Consider the following 21,595-nt stretch of genomic DNA (forward strand, 5'->3'; position numbering starts at 1 on the left):
GTGCTGAAAACTTTGGCCTAGAAGCACCTGCAAAAGGAAAATATTTCATGTTTAATTAACACAATCAACATAGTTTGCAACAGAATGATATCGATAAACTTACGTTTGAATATTTGAATATTATTCGCCAAACGCTGCAGAACCTTAATTTTGTTGAACGAACATAAAGCCTCGCAGAAAAATGCCACTAAACTTTTCAGAGAAAACTTAATACAATTTTAAATTTTAAAGCACAAATCAGACATAGTATAAATTTTAATCTTTTATAGTATACTTTTTATACTATGCTATGTTTAAAAGCGACAAATCACAAAAATGATTAAAATTTAAACTGTTTTTGTTTATTCTTAATTCTGAGTGTACACATCGGTGGGGATCACCCCCCTGGCGTCCTATACTACCACAAGGGGTTTGACAATAGCCACCATGTCCACGGACGGTAGCTCATTACCGTCCGTTGTTATTGTACGAAAATAAACATTATGTGTTTTGTTTACTATTTGTTTTGGTTAAATCTGAAAATTGTTTTCGAAATAATTTGCAAGATTTCCATCTTTGACCATGGGAATTATGTTATTTGATGATAAAATATAATAAACTAACGAATTGGAGTGAATCGATAGGTGAAATCAAACGCTACACGAAATCATATTTCGTAACTTGTTCTCCCGCTCCGAATCAAACAAAAGATATTATTATTGTTTATACTGTGATGAGCAACACAGTTGAAATGGTCCGGGGATGCAATTCGAACAACATTCAATAGTGAAATTGAAATGAGATAAATGGTGTACAGAAAGATGTTTTAGGATTATATTTACATGCCCATAATAGCTGGTATTATTTTTGAATAATTTGAAAATATGTAGCCAACAATAGTTTGGATAAAATGTAGTTGCTTGTAAACGCACGATTCGGGAGAAGTACTTTTCAAAATGTATGCTGGACATATTCATGAAGATGTTCGCTACGCTGAAAAGCATGTCTTGCCACGGGGTTGGTGGGGATCGTCTGAGAATCGTACACGGTTAGAAAAAAGTACCTAATATTAGGTACTTTTCACTCAAATCGGGGGTTCAGTGTGGGAACCCAAAATTAAGTAATTTTTTCTTGAAATTAAATAAAATTCACTTAATATTAAGTAAAATATACTTAATTTTAAATAGAAACTAACCAAAAGTTGAGTGAATTTAACTCAACTTTTGTAAACATGAGATTACTCAACGTTGGGTTCCCACACTTTAATGCCCTTGTTGAGTGGTTTTGCTCTTCATTTTATAACAACAAAGGAAAGATGGAGGGAGATGCAAGAGAAAAAAAGTACCTAAAATTAGGTACTTTTTTCTAACCGTGTATACGATTCATCCGAATCGTTTTTTTTTTTGGGGTACGCCCATTCCTATATTAAACGTCATGACGCAGATCGCTCATTACGTTTCATACACATAAACATATTTCTACCCATAATGAAGTACAAACAAACTCAAAATTAATGTCGTTTTGTGCACTCATAAATATAACTTAATTCATGTACACGGTAATACAAGAATACTCATTTTAGAAGAACTTTTCAATTAAAGAGTATAAATACCCTGCTTGAAACAACTATTCTTTGCATTGTGAATTCGCGACTTTAGTAAAAATTTGCGTTCCAGCAGGCGGTAAGGAACAAAATTAAACAATTGTTCAACACCGAGTTCCAATTGGCCGGTAAAGATTGGTTTCACGGCTTCCGTAAACGCCACCCTGAACCCGTATTCCTAAGCCAACATCCGCGGCTCGCGATGCAGGATATGTGTCCTTTTTGGCCCTGTAGGGTAGCCTTCTTGCTCCGGGCCTTTTTTTTTCAATGAAAAAACAACAACAAAAATGTTCATATTTTGTTCACTTTTATCATGATATGATTCATATGATAAAAGATGTAGTTTCGTTGATAGCAATCTACATCCCGAATAAAAAGGAATCATACTACTATTTTTCTAGTTATCGTTTTTTGAGTATAAAAAATCATTGTTGAATTTTTTATGGAATCATTTGAAATATTGTACGGTTATTATGCGATGAATGATATTTACGATAACCTTTACAATATTTTGATTTTGGATTATACATTGAATGGGTTGTTAAGTATCGTTACCATTCAAAAACATCAACTTTTGCTTATATTTTTGTAGAGCAATTTTACAATGAATCATTAGTTTATCTTCGCTTTTTGTTTCTAGTGATTATTACGATTATGATTATATTCAATAAAGACTTTAAATAGTATGATTTTTTCAACGATTCAGCAGTCAATCCAAATTAAAAGCTGTGCAATAACCTTTCAATATTATGATTATGTTATTACAATGTGTATAATATTATTTCACACATCATTGTACGTATTTGGGGGGTTTTCAGTTTTTAAAATAAGCCATTTTTTTTCTTTATATTTTATTGGTTATCTAATATAGCTCTTTAACTTAATATGATTTAATTTATTTTATTATAAATTAAATTTGTTTATTTTTCATCTTTTTAAATGATCATTAAATGTTATGTTATATTCGAGACGAGCCAGTCACGGGCTGCAAGTCTTATAAATAAAGAATGTAAATGTTCTTTTATTGCGAATGGTCGCGCTGCATTTCCAGAGATAACATAAAGGGCAACTGACATCGGCCCAATGAAGTTGGAAGCTGGTTGAAAGGTTATTGATCGTGCCAGACTCATTGTGCTCGAGACTTGGTGTATCCATCAGAGCTCCGGAATCCTGGAACGATGTGTCGTAAAACCATTCAGTTATTAGATCGGTATCATTATTTTAAGCATCGAACACTGCATATTAAAGAATATCCATAATAGAAGATTCTTACCTTGCATTCATATTCTTGCGGTTCCGCCGAGTCTTCTAGCGCAGTGGCGGAACACTGTTTTGAGATTTTCACTTGAAGTGGGAAACGGATGTTTCTAGGAACAAACAAAAATGGAAAATTAAACTTACTTCACTATTGTATATTATTTCTCACTTACATGCATTTCAGTCCCTTTAAATAAGTATTTGCATGATTTTCACTTGTAAATTTGAAAAAACTATCTAATGGCCGTTGGTTCAAATGGACCCGACAAAAACTCCCGTTGGCAGAAATGTCTTTATTACACTGAAAATAAAATTTACCTCATTTCTGCCTTCGTGTGTGAATAGCAACCCAAATCATATCATGAATGATTTTGTTCTATTCGGATTATTTTTCATTTCCCATTCTAGTAATCATTATTGCAACATGTATAATCCGTCAACAATTTTGTATGGTCAGGTAATTAAAAGTTTTAATCATATGATTGTCCATGTATCATACAGTTTATGATGATTAAAAGTGGAATGGAAAACTTATAATACTAACTGTTCAGCGTACGATTTATTTCTATGCGGGATTACATTTTACGTACGATAAACGTTTGATTTAGTGGTGTTTTTACCATAAAATAGTTCAAAATGGTTAGGGTGACCTTGCCCCGGGTTCCCCCACTTCTGCTAAGTCCCATGAGTAATGAGATACTTGACCATATAATGTAATCTAGCTTTTTGTAATTAATTATACACTCAAAATAATCTAAACGTTGTTTCCACCTGAATTTTCAGGTACATTTTACGTGCACAAGTAGCTGCAAAAGCTTCAGAAAAATTCAGGTGAAACTTACGTGACCGGTGAATTCTATCCAAAACTCAGGTAGAACTTACCTGATTTTCACGTAGAATGAGAATTCTATCAAAAAATCAGGTAAAAGTTACGTGAATTTCAGGTGGGAAAAATCTACGTACTTTTTCAGGTGGAAACAACGTGCAGATTTTTTTGGGTGTAAGTAAGCATCATTGGAGCTAATACAGCCTGTTGATGTATCATATGAACAAATAAATAAACAAACTGTCATATAATTTTTGTGACATAAAAATCCATGTAAAAAATTAAAAGAAGCATTGTAATGCATGAAATGAGGGTTAATTTATAAGTTTTTGAGAGATTAAAATTTGAAAATGCTTGCAAAGGAATAAATAATAAGCTAAATAAATAGCTTTGATTTGGCGTAATATTATTGTGGTTTCTTGGGTTCATATCAAGATGTGGAAACATAAATAAATAGGTTTGAATTTTCAAACATCTAGAACAATTTAGGTATGTTATTTGTCCAGTTTTCTGAAACAGAAGGCAATATTAAGTTTATTTCTAATAATCTTGTAATCTTGTAATATCAACGCACCCTCTGACCATAGCCTATCTGCGTTGTATTTAAATACCGCTGAGCGATACGTCTACTGGGCAACACGTCCGGTGTGCAGTGCACTAAGATCTCCTTAGATGCAACCGGACCGAGATCTTACTTAAGGCTCCGAATTGTCCGTTTCGTTGTGATATGTTGCCATAAAATAGAAATATATGCACTTGCTTTTCTAATCTACGGGAATATTTAAATTTACTAATGATATTGATTAGTGACAAGTAAATTCATTCATCGATCAGATTAGAACGAGCTCAGTGCAATTAAAATATAAACGCAATACTTATCTGCAATTCACAGAAGATGTTGGGATTGTCCTTGAAGTAATCACGTTGTGAACACAGACTTCCTGTATTGACGGTGGTTGTTATGAATATGAATACCACTGCTGATACCGGAACTATAAGATTTTCTTCATCACTGGTCGTCTGGAAAGAGGTAGATAAAAGAATTGGGCCGCTTTCACTCGCCGGCCCGCAAAACATTAGTAAGTAATTAATCTTAATACAAAAGACAAAAATACAGTTCTAATAATTCTGTCTTATTAATGGATATCACACATGCCCATCTGATACTCAACTTAACCAAAAACATATCCTCAATACTTAATAAAACGATAACTGTATATAGTTTCTATTATTGTCCATATATACCTACTATTCAATCTAGGATTCCAAATCGGATAAATTAATTCAGTTCCTAACTAAAAGCTTATCCTCAACGCTTTGGCTGTCAATAGTCTCCACAATATGAACCTTGAAGGTTATAACTTTGTTCAATCCTACATCTGTTTATATTAAAACTCAATCCTAACTGCCCCGAAACCGCTTTCAACACTTAACTGCCCTGAGCACAGCCACTACATGCGACCCACAGGACCCCAATCGAGGACGGCCTACACTATATCGTTGTGAGCTTACACCTCTCCTGGGCTGAGCAACGCTGAAAAACATGCTCCTAACGTTTGATGCCTAAAAAATAAAAATAATTAAACTAATTACATTAAATCTTACACTTTTGATCGAACCCGGCTGACATTCGCGTTAAACAATGTGTTCCATGAGTGCTGATCACTCATGATAACGCCCCGAATCGGTGAATAAAATGCAGTTTAACGCAGAGTTTAAACCCTCTCTTGCGCTAAGTAATGCTGAAAACCTAACTTCTAGGAATTTGATTCGTAGAAACAAATTATACTGAAATTGGTGCGTGGCAAAATAAGTTATACTATTAGCTAATTTAGTTGAACCCTGACTACCCCACATTATACTGGCCCGTTTGGAGTCATCCAGTGGCACTTGGTCTTAGCATTCGTTTTCTTTTTAAATTCTATAACAATTGACCACGCTTACCCCCATATTAGTATTATGTAGAACGAATGCTTGACTATTACTATACTAAGTATAGTAAAAGACCGGAAGTAATAATTGGGCCAGCCACCACCAATATTAAGTTTATTTCTAATAAAAAATCAAAATCGGCATGAGACTCTTATGCGAATTGGAGCAGTAAAATAGGCAATTAATTTTGGTATGTATCACGCTACGGCGAGACCAAAATATCGAGATAGGCATAATCACCGCTGGAACATAAATTAGAGTGTATCATGAAGAGTACATATCCCTCTGTATCTGTTCATTTCATACTTGTAATTTTTTTGTGATCGGTATATATCTGGTTCTCTGTTGAATATTGTTTTCGCTATTCTTTCTTGCGACATTCGCACTAAGTGACCAGCCCACTGAAGACTGCCGTATTTTATACGATTCACAATATTTTCTTCTTTGTATACTTGATACAGCTTATGATTCATGCGTCTGCGCCACACACCATTTTCTAGTTTCCCTCCAAGTATTGTACGAAGCACTTTTCGCTCGAAAACACCGAAAACTCTCCGGTCCGCTTTTTTAATGTCCATGCTTCATGTCCATAAGGGGCCATCCACAAAGTACGTCACGCTCTTAGGGGGAGGTTCCGAGCAGCGTAACGATTCATACAAAAATTCTAGAGGTTTAATACAAAAAGTGTGACGAATGGGGGAGGGGGTTGAAAATCGTCGATTTTTGCGTGACGTACTTTATGGATCTTCTTTAAAGGGCAACTGGTAGAATACGAGTTTTGTATATAGCATATTTCGTTTCCGTCTGCATATCGCGGGACCTAAGCTGGTTACGTAATCCGTAAAAGGCCTTATCCGCAGCAGCAATACGTCTTTTCACTTCAAGGTAAACATAATTGTCACATGTCACAAGTGTTCCAGGGTAAACAAATTTTTCAACAACTTCAAACACATCCCCATAACGCACTACCTCAGCACCAACACCAACAGCACTAGGTCTTCCGCTATCTCTACCTGCCACTATGTACTTTGTCTTGGTAGAGTTAATGGTTAAGCCTATCCTCGCCGTCTCCCTCTTCAGTGGGACAAAAGCCTCCACTACTGCTCTGCGATCGATTCTAATGAGGTCGATGTCGTCCGCAAAGCCCAGGAGCATATGCGACCGTGTGATGATAGTGCCGTTCCTCTGCACGCCAGATCTCCTAATAGAGTGCAATGTTGAACAATAAATTCGAAAGTGTATCACCCTGCTTCAATCCGTCTAAGGTTACAAACGAGGTTGACACTTCGTCTGCAATCCGGATACTTGATTTCGAGACATCCATCGTTGCACGTATTAGTCTAATCAGTTCCGCCGGAAAACCAAGTTCGGACATGCTCGCTGAACTTTGAATGCTTGACATTTCGGATTAATTGACTCAGGCTACAGTTACTGAACTATGTACTACAAACATTTTATTCAAAAGCTTTAAAAACAAAATTATAAACAAATCTACACACGATAACAAAATATCAATAAAACTTTGTTTTGTTGTTTTCATCTATGTATAAGTTATATTTAAAACCCTAAATGTTTAATTCTCATCAGATGAAACTTCGCCTGTAAATATAAAATGTTTCTTAAATGAAAAAGTTCAAAACTTTTGCACATATTATTGCTACACTGGGTGACATAATTGCTTTTAAGAAGCTCTTTAAATATGTTTTCTATGGTGCGCTTTATGTCGGCGTTCTCTCACAGCAGATATACGATGTTGGGCCTCATTAGAAACGACACGGAAACACCTGATTAGTGATCAAGAATGCGCATATTACCAGACACAATTTTGTTCTCTAAAATTGCTCCAGCCGGAATATCTATACGATCACCATGGTTGGCAATGATGATCACAGTACCACGGAGGGACACACCGCGACCAAATGTCACATCTCCAGACACCGTAAGGTGATCCAATTCTATCAAGTCAGGGATATTAGCGAAACGGCCGAGGAATTCTTTGACTTTGCTAAAATGATTGTCTCCAAGTTTGACCAAGGGTGTCGTGGGGAACATACGTTGTGGTGACATAACTAGTGATCCGTACTTCAAGCTGTACAGGTTCGACATAACCAAAAGCAGATCGGATGTTTTCTTGACAGGCAAGAAACGAGATCGTGGTACATTGATACCAATGCCGCCATCGAAACATTTCATGGCCGCACCGACAGCGGTCTCCAATTGGATCACTCGCATTCCATTATCCAGCGTTTTGTTGTTCACGATGATTTCCATATTCATAGTTCGTGCATTCAGCACACGATCAATGGACTCAAACGAGCCCAAATAGTGTTGGTGTTGAAAAATTTGAACGTCTTTACGGACTTGAAATCGTCCACGTGTTCCTTAGGGACCTGAGCAATTTCCAGCAACCGCAATTTGTTCTCGTACTGAATCAAAGTACCACCCTTAACGTCGGCGCGAGTTTTGTCAGTGACCTCCATAACGAACTCGATTGGTTTGTTTCCTTGACGATCATCACCCAGCAAACGATTTAGGATGTTAATATCTACCGTCGCACCCAAGTTATCGATATTTGACAGGAAACAATATTCGCGTCCTTCGTCAAGGAACTTTTTGAGCAGTCCCGAGTTTTGGAACGATTGGTAGAAATCTCCGTGACCTGGGGGGTACCACCTGGAATAATAGATATTTGTAATGAAATATGCTTAAATTATGAATTTATCATAATAATGGGGATATTGCAACGTATGTTTGGAGTAAAATTACAAATGGGCAAGAATGTTTAAATACCGCACGAAAAAACACGGAGGGTTTTCAACTAAATGATGGAAGCAATAAAGACCTATATAAGCTTCGAATTAAACTCTATTTGAAAAGTTAATTCTAAGATAAACAATAAAATAAACAAGATACTAGTTATACTAAAGTAAAAAAACTAATCTTGCCTTGCGTGAATGATTATTCGATTTAAATTCGGAAAACGAAGGAAACACAGCTAAAATAACAATACTCACGCTTCGATATCACTTTCGATGTTGAAATCCTTTGCAACCGGCAGCAACGAGTCGCGACTGATACGTGGGTAGCAACTCTGATTGAATGTGTAGATCTGAACCTGGAAGCCTTTGTACTTGCGAATGACCTTCTCCGTGTCATCATCGGTATTGAAAGAATTCATCAACACCAACGGTACGTTGGCACTGTATGTTTTGTTCAAGTGTTCAATCTGCTGCACTGTTAAATCAAGGAATGTTAGATCATTCCGCACGGGAATCACACTCTTTGGCCCGTGACAACCCATAGAAGTACCTAGGCCGCCATTCAATTTGATTACGACCAATTTGTCCAACATTTGACGAATTTCGGATTCCTGAGGCGTTCTCAGACTGGAGTAATCCTTGACAGCATCTTGTGGTAACTTTTGAATTCGATCCCATTCCACGGAAGGGCCATCTTCCTGCAGAAATCGATGGAAAAGTGCTTCAAAGCCGCACATTTCTTTCTGCAAAATCTGTTTCTTCGCATCATCGCCGGTTTGCAATAGATTGTCCAAGTCCTTTCGCAACCGAATTAATGCGTCGCGCTTTGTTGCTTCGTGAAATTCTTTGGTGTCTGAAGGGACACGTTGGTGTCCCCGGACCTACAAACAGAGGATAAGAAAGGTATATAAGTTAGAGCAAAATATTAAAATAACAAATAATAAATTCTATTTAATCAACAAGTTGTAGTTTTCTCACTCTTCCTCGTGCAAAGGAGGAGTTCATCCAAATCGGGACGAAAAATTGGGGCATTGAATGTACTGCCGTCATACGCATAATTGTTCCATGTTTGCTGGGATTCCCATGTATATGGGACAGTTATGCGTACAGCGGCAGTTTTATTCCTGACGGATTCTGTACCTGCAGAAAGCATTGGTCAGCAACTAATTTCTAGTTTCTGGGGAAAGCATAAAACATGATGAAAGTAAATGTCACTTTAAAATGTAAGGCGCAGGTGACGAACTAGTTTATTAAAAATTAAAAGTTACCAACTTGTACAAATTAAAGCTGGGGAAAAAAAACTGCAAGGAGGAAACGTCCCAGTGGAAGATGTTATGCCAAGTTATAAACATTGTAGCAATGGAAATCATAATATGATTTATTCAGATTGTGTTAAGCAGAGTATTATTTCAATCCGATATAATCATCACCGATTGCATCAAATAGAAAAAAAAGTAGAAGGTTGTAGCAAAGACACGACCGCAAATTGAATGTAGAATTACGTATAATACGGGGTGGATTCAAAATTCGATACTCGAGTTACTGGCTTTTCCTTCCTGACCTCTTTTCGTGACGGTCCAAAATTTGAAACTTTGGAATGATTCCCCTATCTTACCGAAGGACGTAATTCTACGTCAAAACTTTCATACAGTTAAAGCTATTGATCTAATAACAAACCTTAAATGTTTAACTCTTTCTAATGCGTACGAAATTGTATTGAATTGAAAATTTACATCTCCTTCTATTAGGCTTTCTGCGAGCGTGTACGCACACGCACATTTCACTCACACTTTTTTTTTCTTTGTCTGTCATATAGAGCTCGGACCTCACTAACACTTTTACTCAGTTTGTTTGCAACCACGAGCAGCTGTCACGGCAAAATCAAATGGGATTGTTTGCAACCACAACCGTGCGTTCGTGTTGGTGAGAAATGTCGGCGAGACCCTAATTGGAATTTCAGTAAACCTGTCTAACAATTGTACATCTCGACAACTGGCCACTGGCCAGTGGAGATATATCAGCTTCCACACTGATATTCTTCCCTCCCCCTTCATACGGGAGCTTGGCAGAAGGAAGGTCGTGCGATATGTGCCATCACAAATATTGCCCTCCGCTCGCTTTCAAATCGACTTCTATAAAAACATTCTTCATGCCTGCCGTATCCCTAACGGAACTATCAATTCTATACTTTCGCCTCTAATGCTATCATGAACATGTACGTCCAAGTTTGGAAGATGATATTAGCATTTCCATATCAAGAATATTTTATAACTAACTACATGCAATATAAATGCAATCTATTTTCATACCATTGGTTCTGCCAATAAATTGTATGTGCAATCATCGATAGTTGATAACTATCAACATCTGCATATAAACCTCAATAGCGAACTAATAGACTTGTTAGTGTTGGAATCGAGCTTGGAAAACTGATGGTTGGATCAATATTTTCTTTGGCGACAAAATGTAAGCGAATTCAGTTTAACTTCTCAAATATCTACTAATGAGTTTTCATTTTTCAGTATCGTTCAAATTCCAGCGGTGGACGTGCGCGCACCATGTTTGACCAGCACCAGTACCGCTTAATTGATTTCCGTTATGTTATTTTCCATGTGGAAAAAATGGCATGACAGCTTGTTGTTGCCTGTTTCTAGTCGATAAATTGGAGGATGATTCGGAGAAGTGCAAGGATATTATCACAAAAAGGCATGACCTGTGCTGAAAAATCAAAAGTTTACATCCTTAGGGAATTGTCCCAAAGAATTACGCCAAACATTCGACTCACTGTAGTGAGAACCAGATATTATGGCTGTGGAGTTAATTGACCTAGCTAGTGAGTGGATCAATTTCACGATGGCCGGTTGAACCGGGAAGCAGCCTAATTATCTAAAGTGGTGTGACATGCAACTCGCCAAATCTGGCCAACACTTCACGGGACGGGTTTTATGGAAGGTAGACTGCGGTTCTTGAGACATTCCTACTTGTACAGCTTCAAGTCCATCGTCTTATTCGTCACAAACACTTAGGTCTTTGCTCCACAGCTGCCTATCCCTTGCCAAAATCATGTTTTTTTTGCAATTTTGTCCAAAAAGCAAATATAAACATCGCAGGAACTACTCCTCGTGCCGTCGCCATGTGGAATTTTTGGCTAGGAAGCTGTTCCAAATCCATTTTGACGTAGGTTCCATCGTCAATGAGCAGGATTATAAACGTGGGTGTGCACATTTTTTTCTCTCCTTTCGGCTAGGTAGACAAACCGCTGTAAAAGAATTCTTGCAGCGGTCACTTTCCGTGCCGCTGCAATACAATGATTCTGGATTCTAAATGGACATAGCTTTAAGCAGTGTATGTAATTAAGAGTGGCGACATGTGCCGCATTTGACAGGTCTCTTGCTCGTTTGGAACACGATTTTGTATGGGAATGGCAGATGAATTTTGTTCCAATTCTGACAGTGTCGCCACTCTTAATTACTTAATTACGGGTTCCCCCAAACACACGCGACGCGACAGTCGCGACGCGATTCTATCGCTTGGCGACAGCGATTCTGTCGCCATTGATATGGGAGCGTAAATAGAACATTGCCTGCAGCGACCCAACGATAGAATCGCGGCGGCTAGTTGTCGCCGTCGCGGCGTTCAAATCGCTTAGGTCTGCCGGATCCTTTATTCCTATACAGGGAGTTTTGCATCCCCCAGAACACGAAGATCTCATTTTTTTCAAAAAATCCAAGAATTCGATTTTCGACTTTTCCTTTGGTCCCCCTTGGGAAAATTTTCATTGGTAAACATTTCAAAACTTGATGATTTTTAGGCACCCCTAAATCATGTTCAATTGAGTTCATATTTTGGGGTAATGAAACTTGTGAGCAACAGCAATGTCGTTTTTTGAAATTCGATGATTTTGTCCCATACATTCCATTGGCACCCTATTGTCTATGCCTGCAATTGCATGAGTATATCTAGTGTGGCAAGTACGATTGATACACTTCGCGCAGGGAGTCGAGAATGTGTCTCACCCGAAACATCCTAGGCCGGACCGAGAATCGAACTTGCCTGTTCTGTTTGGCAATCCTACGCCCTTGCTCGCAAGAATAACTGAAGATCCCTGTTAGCATAACTAAAATTCTAAATAATTCCCAAACCCAGTATAGTGAAGGAAGGCGAAATCTTTCGTTAAAAAGCCATCTCACAATAAAAGGTTGATCTTGTTATCTGAAACAACCTAAATCTATCGAATCATCAATTGAGTAAAACCAGTAAAACACAAAAAATACAACCAATTCAATTGAAAGAGCGAGAGAACTAATGAGAAAATTCTAATCACGTGGAGCTGGTTATCACTGCACACTTGACATTCAATGATTAACGAATATAATTCGACCCCTGAACTAGCTGTGATGCATCCAGTAGAGATCTACCATGATAATGATTGAAGCAGCACAACTAATTACACTGCAGTCACTAGAACTCAACATCGCGAATGTGTTGGTAAGAAAACAATAATACCTAATCACAACGAGTCTAGGAAAAGTTATACTAACTTGACCATTCCCAACAGTTTGGTTCAGCATCTTGAACTGCCTCTCGTTTGTAGTCAGCACACATGTTGCTTCTGGGTATAGAGTGGCGCAAGAGTTGTCCATTTTCAAGATGAATGAATAAAACAGCACTGTCTTTATGTTCCAGTTTGTTCCACTACGGTACTGCACAACAACGTCCTACTGATTCAAAAACCTTCCAGTAACTGAGAACCACGCACCAGACGTACAAATACAAATTGCTTTCGCAGCTTGCCTAATTTAAATTATAACTTTGCGGAGAATCGACGGTAGTATCAGCTAGTAGGTATATGCGAGGGCCAAACTAACTGCCACAGTGAACTGCTGTCGAAATGACCTCGTAGAAAGCAAAGATATTCCCGCGCGTGATAAAGCTGCTGGCGCTTATGTTTTACAAATGTATGCACTGATTTGGATGGAGTATACTGCCGTGAATCGCAAATCAGTCCCATCTGTATGTGGATGCTGTATACAGATGGGACTGACTTGCGATTCACGGCAGTATATTTATATTGGTACACTCCGGAACCATAAGCATTACTGGAACTGGTATCGTGAGTGAATCTGACCGAATATTTGATTGATGTTTATGTAAGCCCATTTAGACTACAAGCTTTTTAATAAATAGTATCTTGATATGCATTATAATCGAAGAAAATTAAATGTGTGAACTTTGACACAAAGACTTTTCATCAATGGGCTATTATAAAGTTGAAAAAAATTTGGACTGAAAAACAATCAAAGACTATTGTGTACACATACTAAAATTTTTAACGCATTGACAGAATGACAGGACACCACACTCCTTTTATGTACATATATCAGAAACCTGACCCAACAAAATGAATTGAGATAACGATAGCAATGATGACGAAGCAATTTCAGTGTCATTTTCCACTGTCCTATCGTCTAGCTAAGATAAGTTCAGACAACGCTGAAAATATGCTACATCATTTGCGTGACGCAAATTTCAGGTAGTCGAACTGAAATTCATCATCGTTATACCGCAATATGTAGTAACATCAGCTTAGTTATAAGCGAAAACAAAACAGCCGTTAGGATGCTTAGCTGTAAACAACGTGTTGAAAGTATAGAGGAATAGATCTTCAAAAATGGGCGTGTCATAATTTAAACTAAAAAAAACTGGACACTGAATTGTGAAATAGGTAGCCCTTTGCATTTTTTGCTTGAAATCGAAAACGAAATAAAAAATAATTGTTATTTTTAGACGCATGACTATGCTCGGTAACTCAGAATCGCAATGTTGTGAAATAATATGAATCGGTTCAACCTTAGGTAAATGAATGGCAAAAAAATTGGAATGTGCACTGGGTTATCTTCTATATAGGAGAAATGGCGGCTTTGGCAGCTTTTGTTCTATTATTGTCAGGGGGGTTTTTGTTGATTAAATTTCATGAAATTTTGCCACTTTATTCTTTGATATGCAAAGATTTTTTAGGCCAAATTTGAGCATAATTAGTTTAGTAAAAACTTAATTCACCGAGTAGTGATATTGCCTTTCTCGCATTTAGCCAAGACACCAACCTTATATGGTGCTAATATGGGTCGATGTACCATTTTCTTTATAACTTTTAGGCGCAACGGTCTATCGTTATGAAAATCAATAGTGATCAACTAGAGTTTGTCGCCCGTCGAATGCAACTTGTTGCGAGGAAATCGGTTAAGAATTACTATACGAAAAGTTGGCTAATGTTTTTCGGTTTTCGTGTGCACACACACACACACACATACACACGGACAGACAGACATTTGTTCAGCTCGACGAGCTGAGTCGATTGGTATATAACACTATGGGTCTCTGAGGCTTCTATAAAAAGTTCGTTTTCGGAGTGAAATGATAGCCTTTCGGTACAACTCAACTCGGCTCCTCCCCCTTCATAAAGAGAGAGGGGGGGGGCTCATACAAGTAAAACATCAATTTCTTTACAACTCGAGGAATAATCAAGCAAATGGAACCAAATCTGGCATGTGGAGGTTTTGGAACGGAAGATATGTTTCGAAACCCGTCCCCCTTCTGGAAAGCACAAATGAAACAGAAATTTCTGCATAACTCGAGAACTAATCAGAAAGTAATTCACTTTTAGGTGAAACGAAGTTCATCGGGTCTGCAAGTTCAATAATAAAACCTGAATCTGCCTCCAACACAACTTGGAATTCAGAAACAGAAATTTCTGCATATCTCGAGAACTAATCAGAAAGTAATTCACTTTTAGGTGAAACGAAGTTCATCGGGTCTGCAAGTTCAATAATAAAACCTGAATCTGCCTCCAACACAACTTGGAATTCAAATCATGAACTTTAGTATTTAGTTTATTAAACCTAGATAAGACAAGACTAAACTCAGTAGAATCCCATTGGGTTACAAAAATTAAACGTATTTAATTAAACTTCAATTCTGAATTGAATGATCTGTTCGCGTGCAATTAATGCGATTTGCTCAATTCGTTTGCCTACTCTAAACCAAATATTAAATTTAATTGACTTTCCAAAAGTTGAACGTACACATACACAGCCAATATCAGCAAAAATTTCGTCGAAAATCGAACAGCCAAGATCTCGGTAAAATTTCTAAACTCTGTACACTGGGGTTGGTTTTAAGGCATTTTATTTGCGGTTTTGATTTACGGCGAATATATCCCTCGCGTAAAAATAGACTTTAGTGTAGTTCCTTGACGATACTTCAGCCATATCTCATCGGAATTCAGCAGGGATTGAATCCTAAAGAGAAAGAGCAAGTCTCTCACTTATCATCTCTGTATACATATACGATATGACCGCGAGAAACTTTTTTCGCAAGCTGTCATGATAGAGAACTGATTCGGGATACTATACCCCATGATAAATTTCTTTTAAAAAGCTCCAAATACGGGGAGCACTGGCTCTGATGATGCATTTCAACTTGTTCTACACACCTGTGCAGTAACCAACACGAAAGGAGCGAAAACAAAGCGAGAATCACCTTTTTTCTATAGAGGCTGCCTATCCGATTCTGTTTTTTTTTCGCACTTGTATACAAGTTTGATACATTTGTTATCATGGCTTGTTATGATTCGGAACAGTTTTTGCCTCTCTTTTATCGTTGTTCGTTATCTATTGAGAGCGATTTCTGCAAACCCTGGAATTCAGCTTAAATATATTTGAACAAGATTTCGCTAACGATTACCAAAGACTTAGTAAAATTTACCAAAATATTGATAATTTTTTATGGATATTTGTCGAAATTTTGCAGAGATCTCAGTTGTTGGATTTTTTTAAATGTCGGACTTACTCAAATAGTGTGAGGCATAATAAATCACTGGGCTGCAAAATTGTCGGTTGACATCAAGGAAGGAGCGCCCAACATAGCTCAGGTCCCCACAAGTACCTATATCACGCCGACCGACCCGGCAACAAAATAAGGGCTATGATTAGAAACTCGGTACCTGGAATGTCAGGACCCTAAATGAACCTGGACAAGTGAGCCTTCTGGCTAGTGAACTGCAGAAGGTTGGAGTGAACGTGGCCGCTTTTCAAGAAGTCCGATGGCCTAAATCCTCAGAACGTGAATTCCGAGCTGTGGTCCCCACACCAACACTGCATTCAAGTATAATATCTATCACAGCGGCGGCGAAAAAGCAGAGCATGGAGTTGGTTTCGCAGTGATGGGCAAGCAGATGAAGCGAGTGATGCGGTGGAAACTCATAGCGAAAGAATCTGTGTGTTGAGGATACGTGGCAAATTCTCCAATTACAACCTAATCAATGTTTACGCACCGACAAACGATAAATCCGACGACGTGAAGGACACGTTTTATGTCTTGATAAAGTCTATGGAGAGTGCCCAAAGTATGACGTGAAAATTGTTATCGGTCGCTAGAGAGGACTTTTTCCGTCCCACAATCGGCAGGGAGAGCCTTCTCTCCGCTACCAATGCAACGGCCTACGGCTAGTAAATTTCGCTGCTACCAGAGGGATGGCCATAAGTAGCACCTACTTTGCACGAAAGAACATCCGAAAGCACACCTGGAGACACCCAAAGTATGAAACTTGCAATCAGATAGGCCATGTTCTGGTGGATAAGCGCCATTTGTCGCGTAACATTTGAAAAGGGCCTTCAGCCAAAACGTAAACATTGAGAAAATGCCGTTCGAAAAAAATGCATAACAATTTCTATTCCTATTTCCCAAGTTTATGATATTTTAAGCATCAAAAACTCCTAAAAACTCCCCCCGTAACGCTGGATAGACACCTTTGCGTGGTGTGTTACGGTGTAAGATCTACCACGGTCACATTGTCAGCTACAGGCAAATCCTGACCCAACGAATACCTTCCCCAATATGCAACTCGTGGTACTTATGAGAGTGTCGCTGAGTCGGGGGCCTCTCGTTAAGTAAGTACTACACCAACATGTGATTTTTATCCTAGATTGAAATCAAGGACCACACCCACCTTGATTTCTGATAGCAATCTGCATAAGGATTTTAAAAGAAAAACATAAGTATCACTAGTGTCCAATCTACGAAGTACACCGTAACTATGATATGCTATGCTATGCTTAAGCATCAAAAACTCCTAAAAGCACATAATCAACACTATCTATCCATCCATAACCTTAATTGCATTGAAAACATGCAAAAATGTGTGGAAATCGTTAAAATAAAATTTTAAACCGTCTAAGACGAATTAAGTACTGTCCATTTAATTCCACCAGTTAATTTTCGTTATCTTTGCAGATACGTATTTCGACCACAACTGTGTGGTCGTCTTCAGTGTCTTGTACTTGACTCGACTTGCGACTTGAGTCGAGTCAAGTACAAGACACTGAAGACGACCACACAGTTGTGGTGGAAATACGTATCTGCAAAGATAACGAAAATTAACTGGTGGAATTAAATGGACAGTACTTAATTCGTCTTAGACGGTTTAATACATTCCACTAAACGAGCTTAATATATTTTTCTGAAAATTTTAAGTTTATTTTCATTTTTCCTCCGGAATAGGCCTTCTTGATAAAGTCATTCTGCATTTGTCATTCATAGACCTTTTGTTTATGGCATTTTTTGAAAGTAAACACGGGATAAGGGTTTTCGGGAGGGGAAAATTTCTCTCTCCGAGGTCGGGCCGATGACGGTTCGGAAAAAAATCTCGTTATCCGTCCGAAGTTGGAGAAGGCTTATCCCAGACAGAAAAAAACGAGTGGCTTGGCTGTTTTTTAGGGTGGGCCTACACATATTTTGAAAATAACACGTTGTAGGTTCAATCAAAAATTAGTTTTTTTTAAAGTAATTTAATTGAAGATGCGGAACATTTTTATATTATTAGTAGCTATTAGAGGATGCTATTGGGTTGACCAACTACCAGGAGAGCTATTTAAACACGGTGGTGAGGCACTGGCTAGAGCGCTGCACTGGGTCATTACCAAGATTTGGGAGGAGGAAGTTTTGCCGCAGGAGTGGATGGAAGGTGTCGTGTGTCCCATCTACAAAAAGGGCGATAAGCTGGATTGTAGCAACTACCGCGCAATCACATTGCTGAACGCCGCCTACAAGGTACTCTCCCAAATTTTATGCCGTCGACTAGCACCAACTGCAAGGGAATTCGTGGGGCAGTACCAGGCGGGTTTTATGGGCGAACGCTCCACCACGGACCAGGTGTTCGCCATTCGTCAAGTACTGCAGAAATGCCGCGAATACAACGTGCCCACACATCATCTATTCATCGACTTCAAAGCCGCATATGATACAATCGATCGGGACCAGCTATGGCAGCTAATGCACGAACACGGTTTTCCGGATAAACTGACACGGTTGATCAAAGCGACGATGGATCGGGTGATGTGCGTAGTTCGAGTTTCAGGGGCATTCTCGAGTCCCTTCGAAACCCGCAGAGGGTTACGGCAAGGTGATGGTCTTTCGTGTTTGCTATTCAACATCGCTTTGGAAGGGGTAATACGAAGAGCAGGGATTAACACGAGTGGTACAATTTTCAATAAGTCCGTCCAGCTATTTGGTTTCGCCGACGACATAGATATTATGGCACGTAACTTTGAGAAGATGGAGGAAGCCTACATCAGACTAAAGAGGGAAGCTAAGCGGATCGGACTAGTCATCAACACGTCGAAGACGAAGTACATGATAGGAAGAGGTTCAAGAGAAGACAATGTGAGCCACCCACCGCGAGTTTGCATCGGTGGTGACGAAATCGAGGTGGTAGAAGAATTTGTGTACTTGGGCTCACTGGTGACTGCCGAAAATGACACCAGCAGAGAAATTCGGAGACGCATAGTGGCTGGAAATCGTACGTACTTTGGACTCCGCAAGACGCGATCGGAGCGGAGAGTTCGCCGCCGTACCAAACTGACAATCTACAAAACGCTAATTAGACCGGTAGTCCTCTACGGACACGAGACCTGGACGATGCTCGTGGAGGACCAACGCGCACTTGGAGTTTTCGAAAGGAAAGTGCTGCGTACCATCTATGGTGGGGTACAGATGGCGGACGGTACGTGGAGGAGGCGAATGAACCACGAATTGCATCAGCTGTTGGGAGAACCATCCATCGTTCACACCGCGAAAATCGGAAGACTGCGGTGGGCCGGGCACGTAGCCAGAATGTCGGACAGTAATCCGGTGAAAATGGTTCTCGACAACGATCCGACGGGAACAAGAAGGCGAGGTGCACAGCGGGCAAGGTGGATCGATCAGGTGGAAGATGACTTGCGGACCCTCCGTAGACTGCGTGGTTGGCGACGTGTAGCCATGGACCGAGCCGAATGGAGAAGACTCTTATATACCGCACAGGCCACTTCGGCCTTAGTCTGATTAAATAATAAAATATAGAGGATGCTATCGAATGATGTTAAAATTGAATTTGTTTACTTTTTATTGTAGGCCCTAATCAATTGTCAAGCGAGATTTCTCGGATGTTATCGAGTTGCGGACATTCAGAGGTCCGAACATTGATTCTGATCACTACCTCATTGTCAGTAAAATTCGATCACGGTTGTCAACTATATCGAACGCAAGATTACAGCGAACGATGCGTTACAATATTCAGCAATTGTCGGTGGCAGGAGTACTGCTAGTAGCTCGACGAACGGATAAGTGCAATCAACGTTAGCGACAACATCAACGATCACTCTAACTTTCACCTACTCAGTGACTGAGTAAAATTGTATTGCCATCTCTTTTCTTCCCACGGAAATTTCACTCAGTTTCCGTCAAAAGCAGGATTACTCATAGTTTTGAGTTGTCCTGCTTTTGACGGAAATTGAGAAAAATTTCCGTGGGATAGAAAGAGAGAGCAATACAATTTTACTCAGTCACTGAGTATGTGAAAGTTAGCGTGATCTATGGGAGTCGATCCATGGAGCGGTGAGCTCAACAGCACGAGTAGTGGTAGGCACTGCACAGAGGCGGGTTGGTTCGATGTGGAGTGTCAGAGAGTGAGACACGAGAAGAACATTGTCAGAAGCCAGATGTTGGTGTCGGGTACCCGATCAAATAGAGCTCGGTACAAGGAAGCAAGAGCAGCCGAAAAACGAACCCACCGCAGGAAAAAAAGAGTATGAAGAATGTGATTGACGAGGCAGGAAAAAATGGAGCAGAATGATATGCGGTGTTTTTTTTATGAGACTGTCATTCCGCCATGTGGAACGACCAAGAAAGGAATTTGCTGACAGATAAAACCGAAGTGGCTGCCGAACCGAACCTGGTGGAAGCGAGACTTTGTTGAATAGTGGAAGTGACGGTGCATCGGTGAACAGAATAAATGTTACCAACGATGGACAAGCTGTGGAGTCGCCTACACTAGATGAGGTTAGAAATGCTATTAAAGAGCTGGAACACAATAAGGCTGCGGGTAAGGACCAGCTCCCGGCTGAGCTTCTCAAACATGGCAGTGAGCAGCTTTATGAAATTCTGCAACATATTATGTCGAAAATATGGGAAGACGAGAAATTACCTGTTAGGTGGTTGGACGACCTCATTTGCCCTCTCTTTAAAAAAGGGCACAGACTAGAGTGCACCAATTTCTGATGAATAACCCTCCTTAATTCGGCGTACAAAATTATGTCCCGTTTTCTGTTCAACAGATTGATACCGCTTGAAGAGTCCTTCGTCAGCGATTATCAGGCAGGTTTTCGTGAGAGCCGATCAACGACGGATAAAATGTTTACACTGAGACAAATTCTTCAATTCCAAAAACCTCCCGTGGCACCTATGAGAGGTCGTAGAGTTCTCTGCATCTTTCTTAAGTAGGTGTCCAACTGTCCAACTAACCATCCTTCCCCTTCCTCAGCATTCGCAAGGACGTGGCCAGGAAGTCCCGTAGTCTGGAAGCGAAGACAAATTTCGGGCTGTATACTACTCTGATTCTTCCGGTGGCTTTATACGGCCATGAAACATGGACGTTAAAGGAAGCTGATCGGAGAGCTTTCGGTTTGAGCGTAAGGTACTTCGGACAATACTCGGCGGTAAACAGGACAACGATATCTGGCGGCGTCGCATGAATCACGAGTTGCACCAAGTGTATAAAGGGCTGGATATTATTAAGCTTATACAACACGGCAGACTACGGTGGGCTGGACACGTTGTTCGTATGCCGGAGGGGAGGGCGGTTCGTCGATTGTTGATACAGAAAGAGTTCACTTTGAAGTTTTCTGTTTGTTCTATGATGTCTAT

At 39.5% G+C, this 21,595-nt stretch overlaps 2 protein-coding genes across 2 annotated transcripts; both read right to left on the bottom strand.

The window, feature by feature from the left end:
• Positions 1–2,418: 2,418 nt before the first annotated feature.
• On the bottom strand, positions 2,419–3,525 carry LOC134203720 (uncharacterized). The gene is made up of 4 exons (XM_062678580.1): positions 3,460–3,525; positions 3,013–3,140; positions 2,856–2,949; positions 2,419–2,752 (listed from the first exon to the last, which is right to left on the bottom strand). Exons 1-4 carry the CDS (start codon positions 3,523–3,525, stop codon positions 2,561–2,563), a joined length of 480 nt encoding a protein of 159 aa, XP_062534564.1. The 3' UTR covers positions 2,419–2,560.
• Positions 3,526–7,213: 3,688 nt separating this feature from the next.
• On the bottom strand, positions 7,214–13,014 carry LOC134203699 (UTP--glucose-1-phosphate uridylyltransferase-like). Its single transcript, XM_062678560.1, is given in 4 exon segments — positions 7,214–7,906; positions 7,909–8,270; positions 8,612–9,237; positions 12,898–13,014. Coding segments are annotated over 4 exon segments (1,611 nt in total). The 5' UTR covers positions 13,000–13,014; the 3' UTR covers positions 7,214–7,385.
• Between the last annotated feature and the right edge of the window lie 8,581 nt (positions 13,015–21,595).

The sequence above is a fragment of the Armigeres subalbatus genome, unplaced genomic scaffold (genome assembly GCF_024139115.2).
Source record: "Armigeres subalbatus isolate Guangzhou_Male unplaced genomic scaffold, GZ_Asu_2 Contig207, whole genome shotgun sequence".
Classification (NCBI taxonomy): Eukaryota; Metazoa; Arthropoda; class Insecta; order Diptera; family Culicidae; genus Armigeres; species Armigeres subalbatus.

Excerpts from the sequence above, each read along its gene's own strand:
- LOC134203720 (XM_062678580.1), bottom strand. The coding sequence starts at position 3,525 with ATGGGACTTAGCAGAAGTGGGGGAACCCGGGGCAAGGTCACCCTAACC. Across the intron at positions 3,141-3,459 it reads CCATTTTGAACTATTTTATG|TGTAATAAAGACATTTCTGC; the intron begins GTAAAAACACCA and ends TTTTATTTTCAG. Across the intron at positions 2,950-3,012 it reads TTAAAGGGACTGAAATGCAT|AAACATCCGTTTCCCACTTC; the intron begins GTAAGTGAGAAA and ends GTTTGTTCCTAG.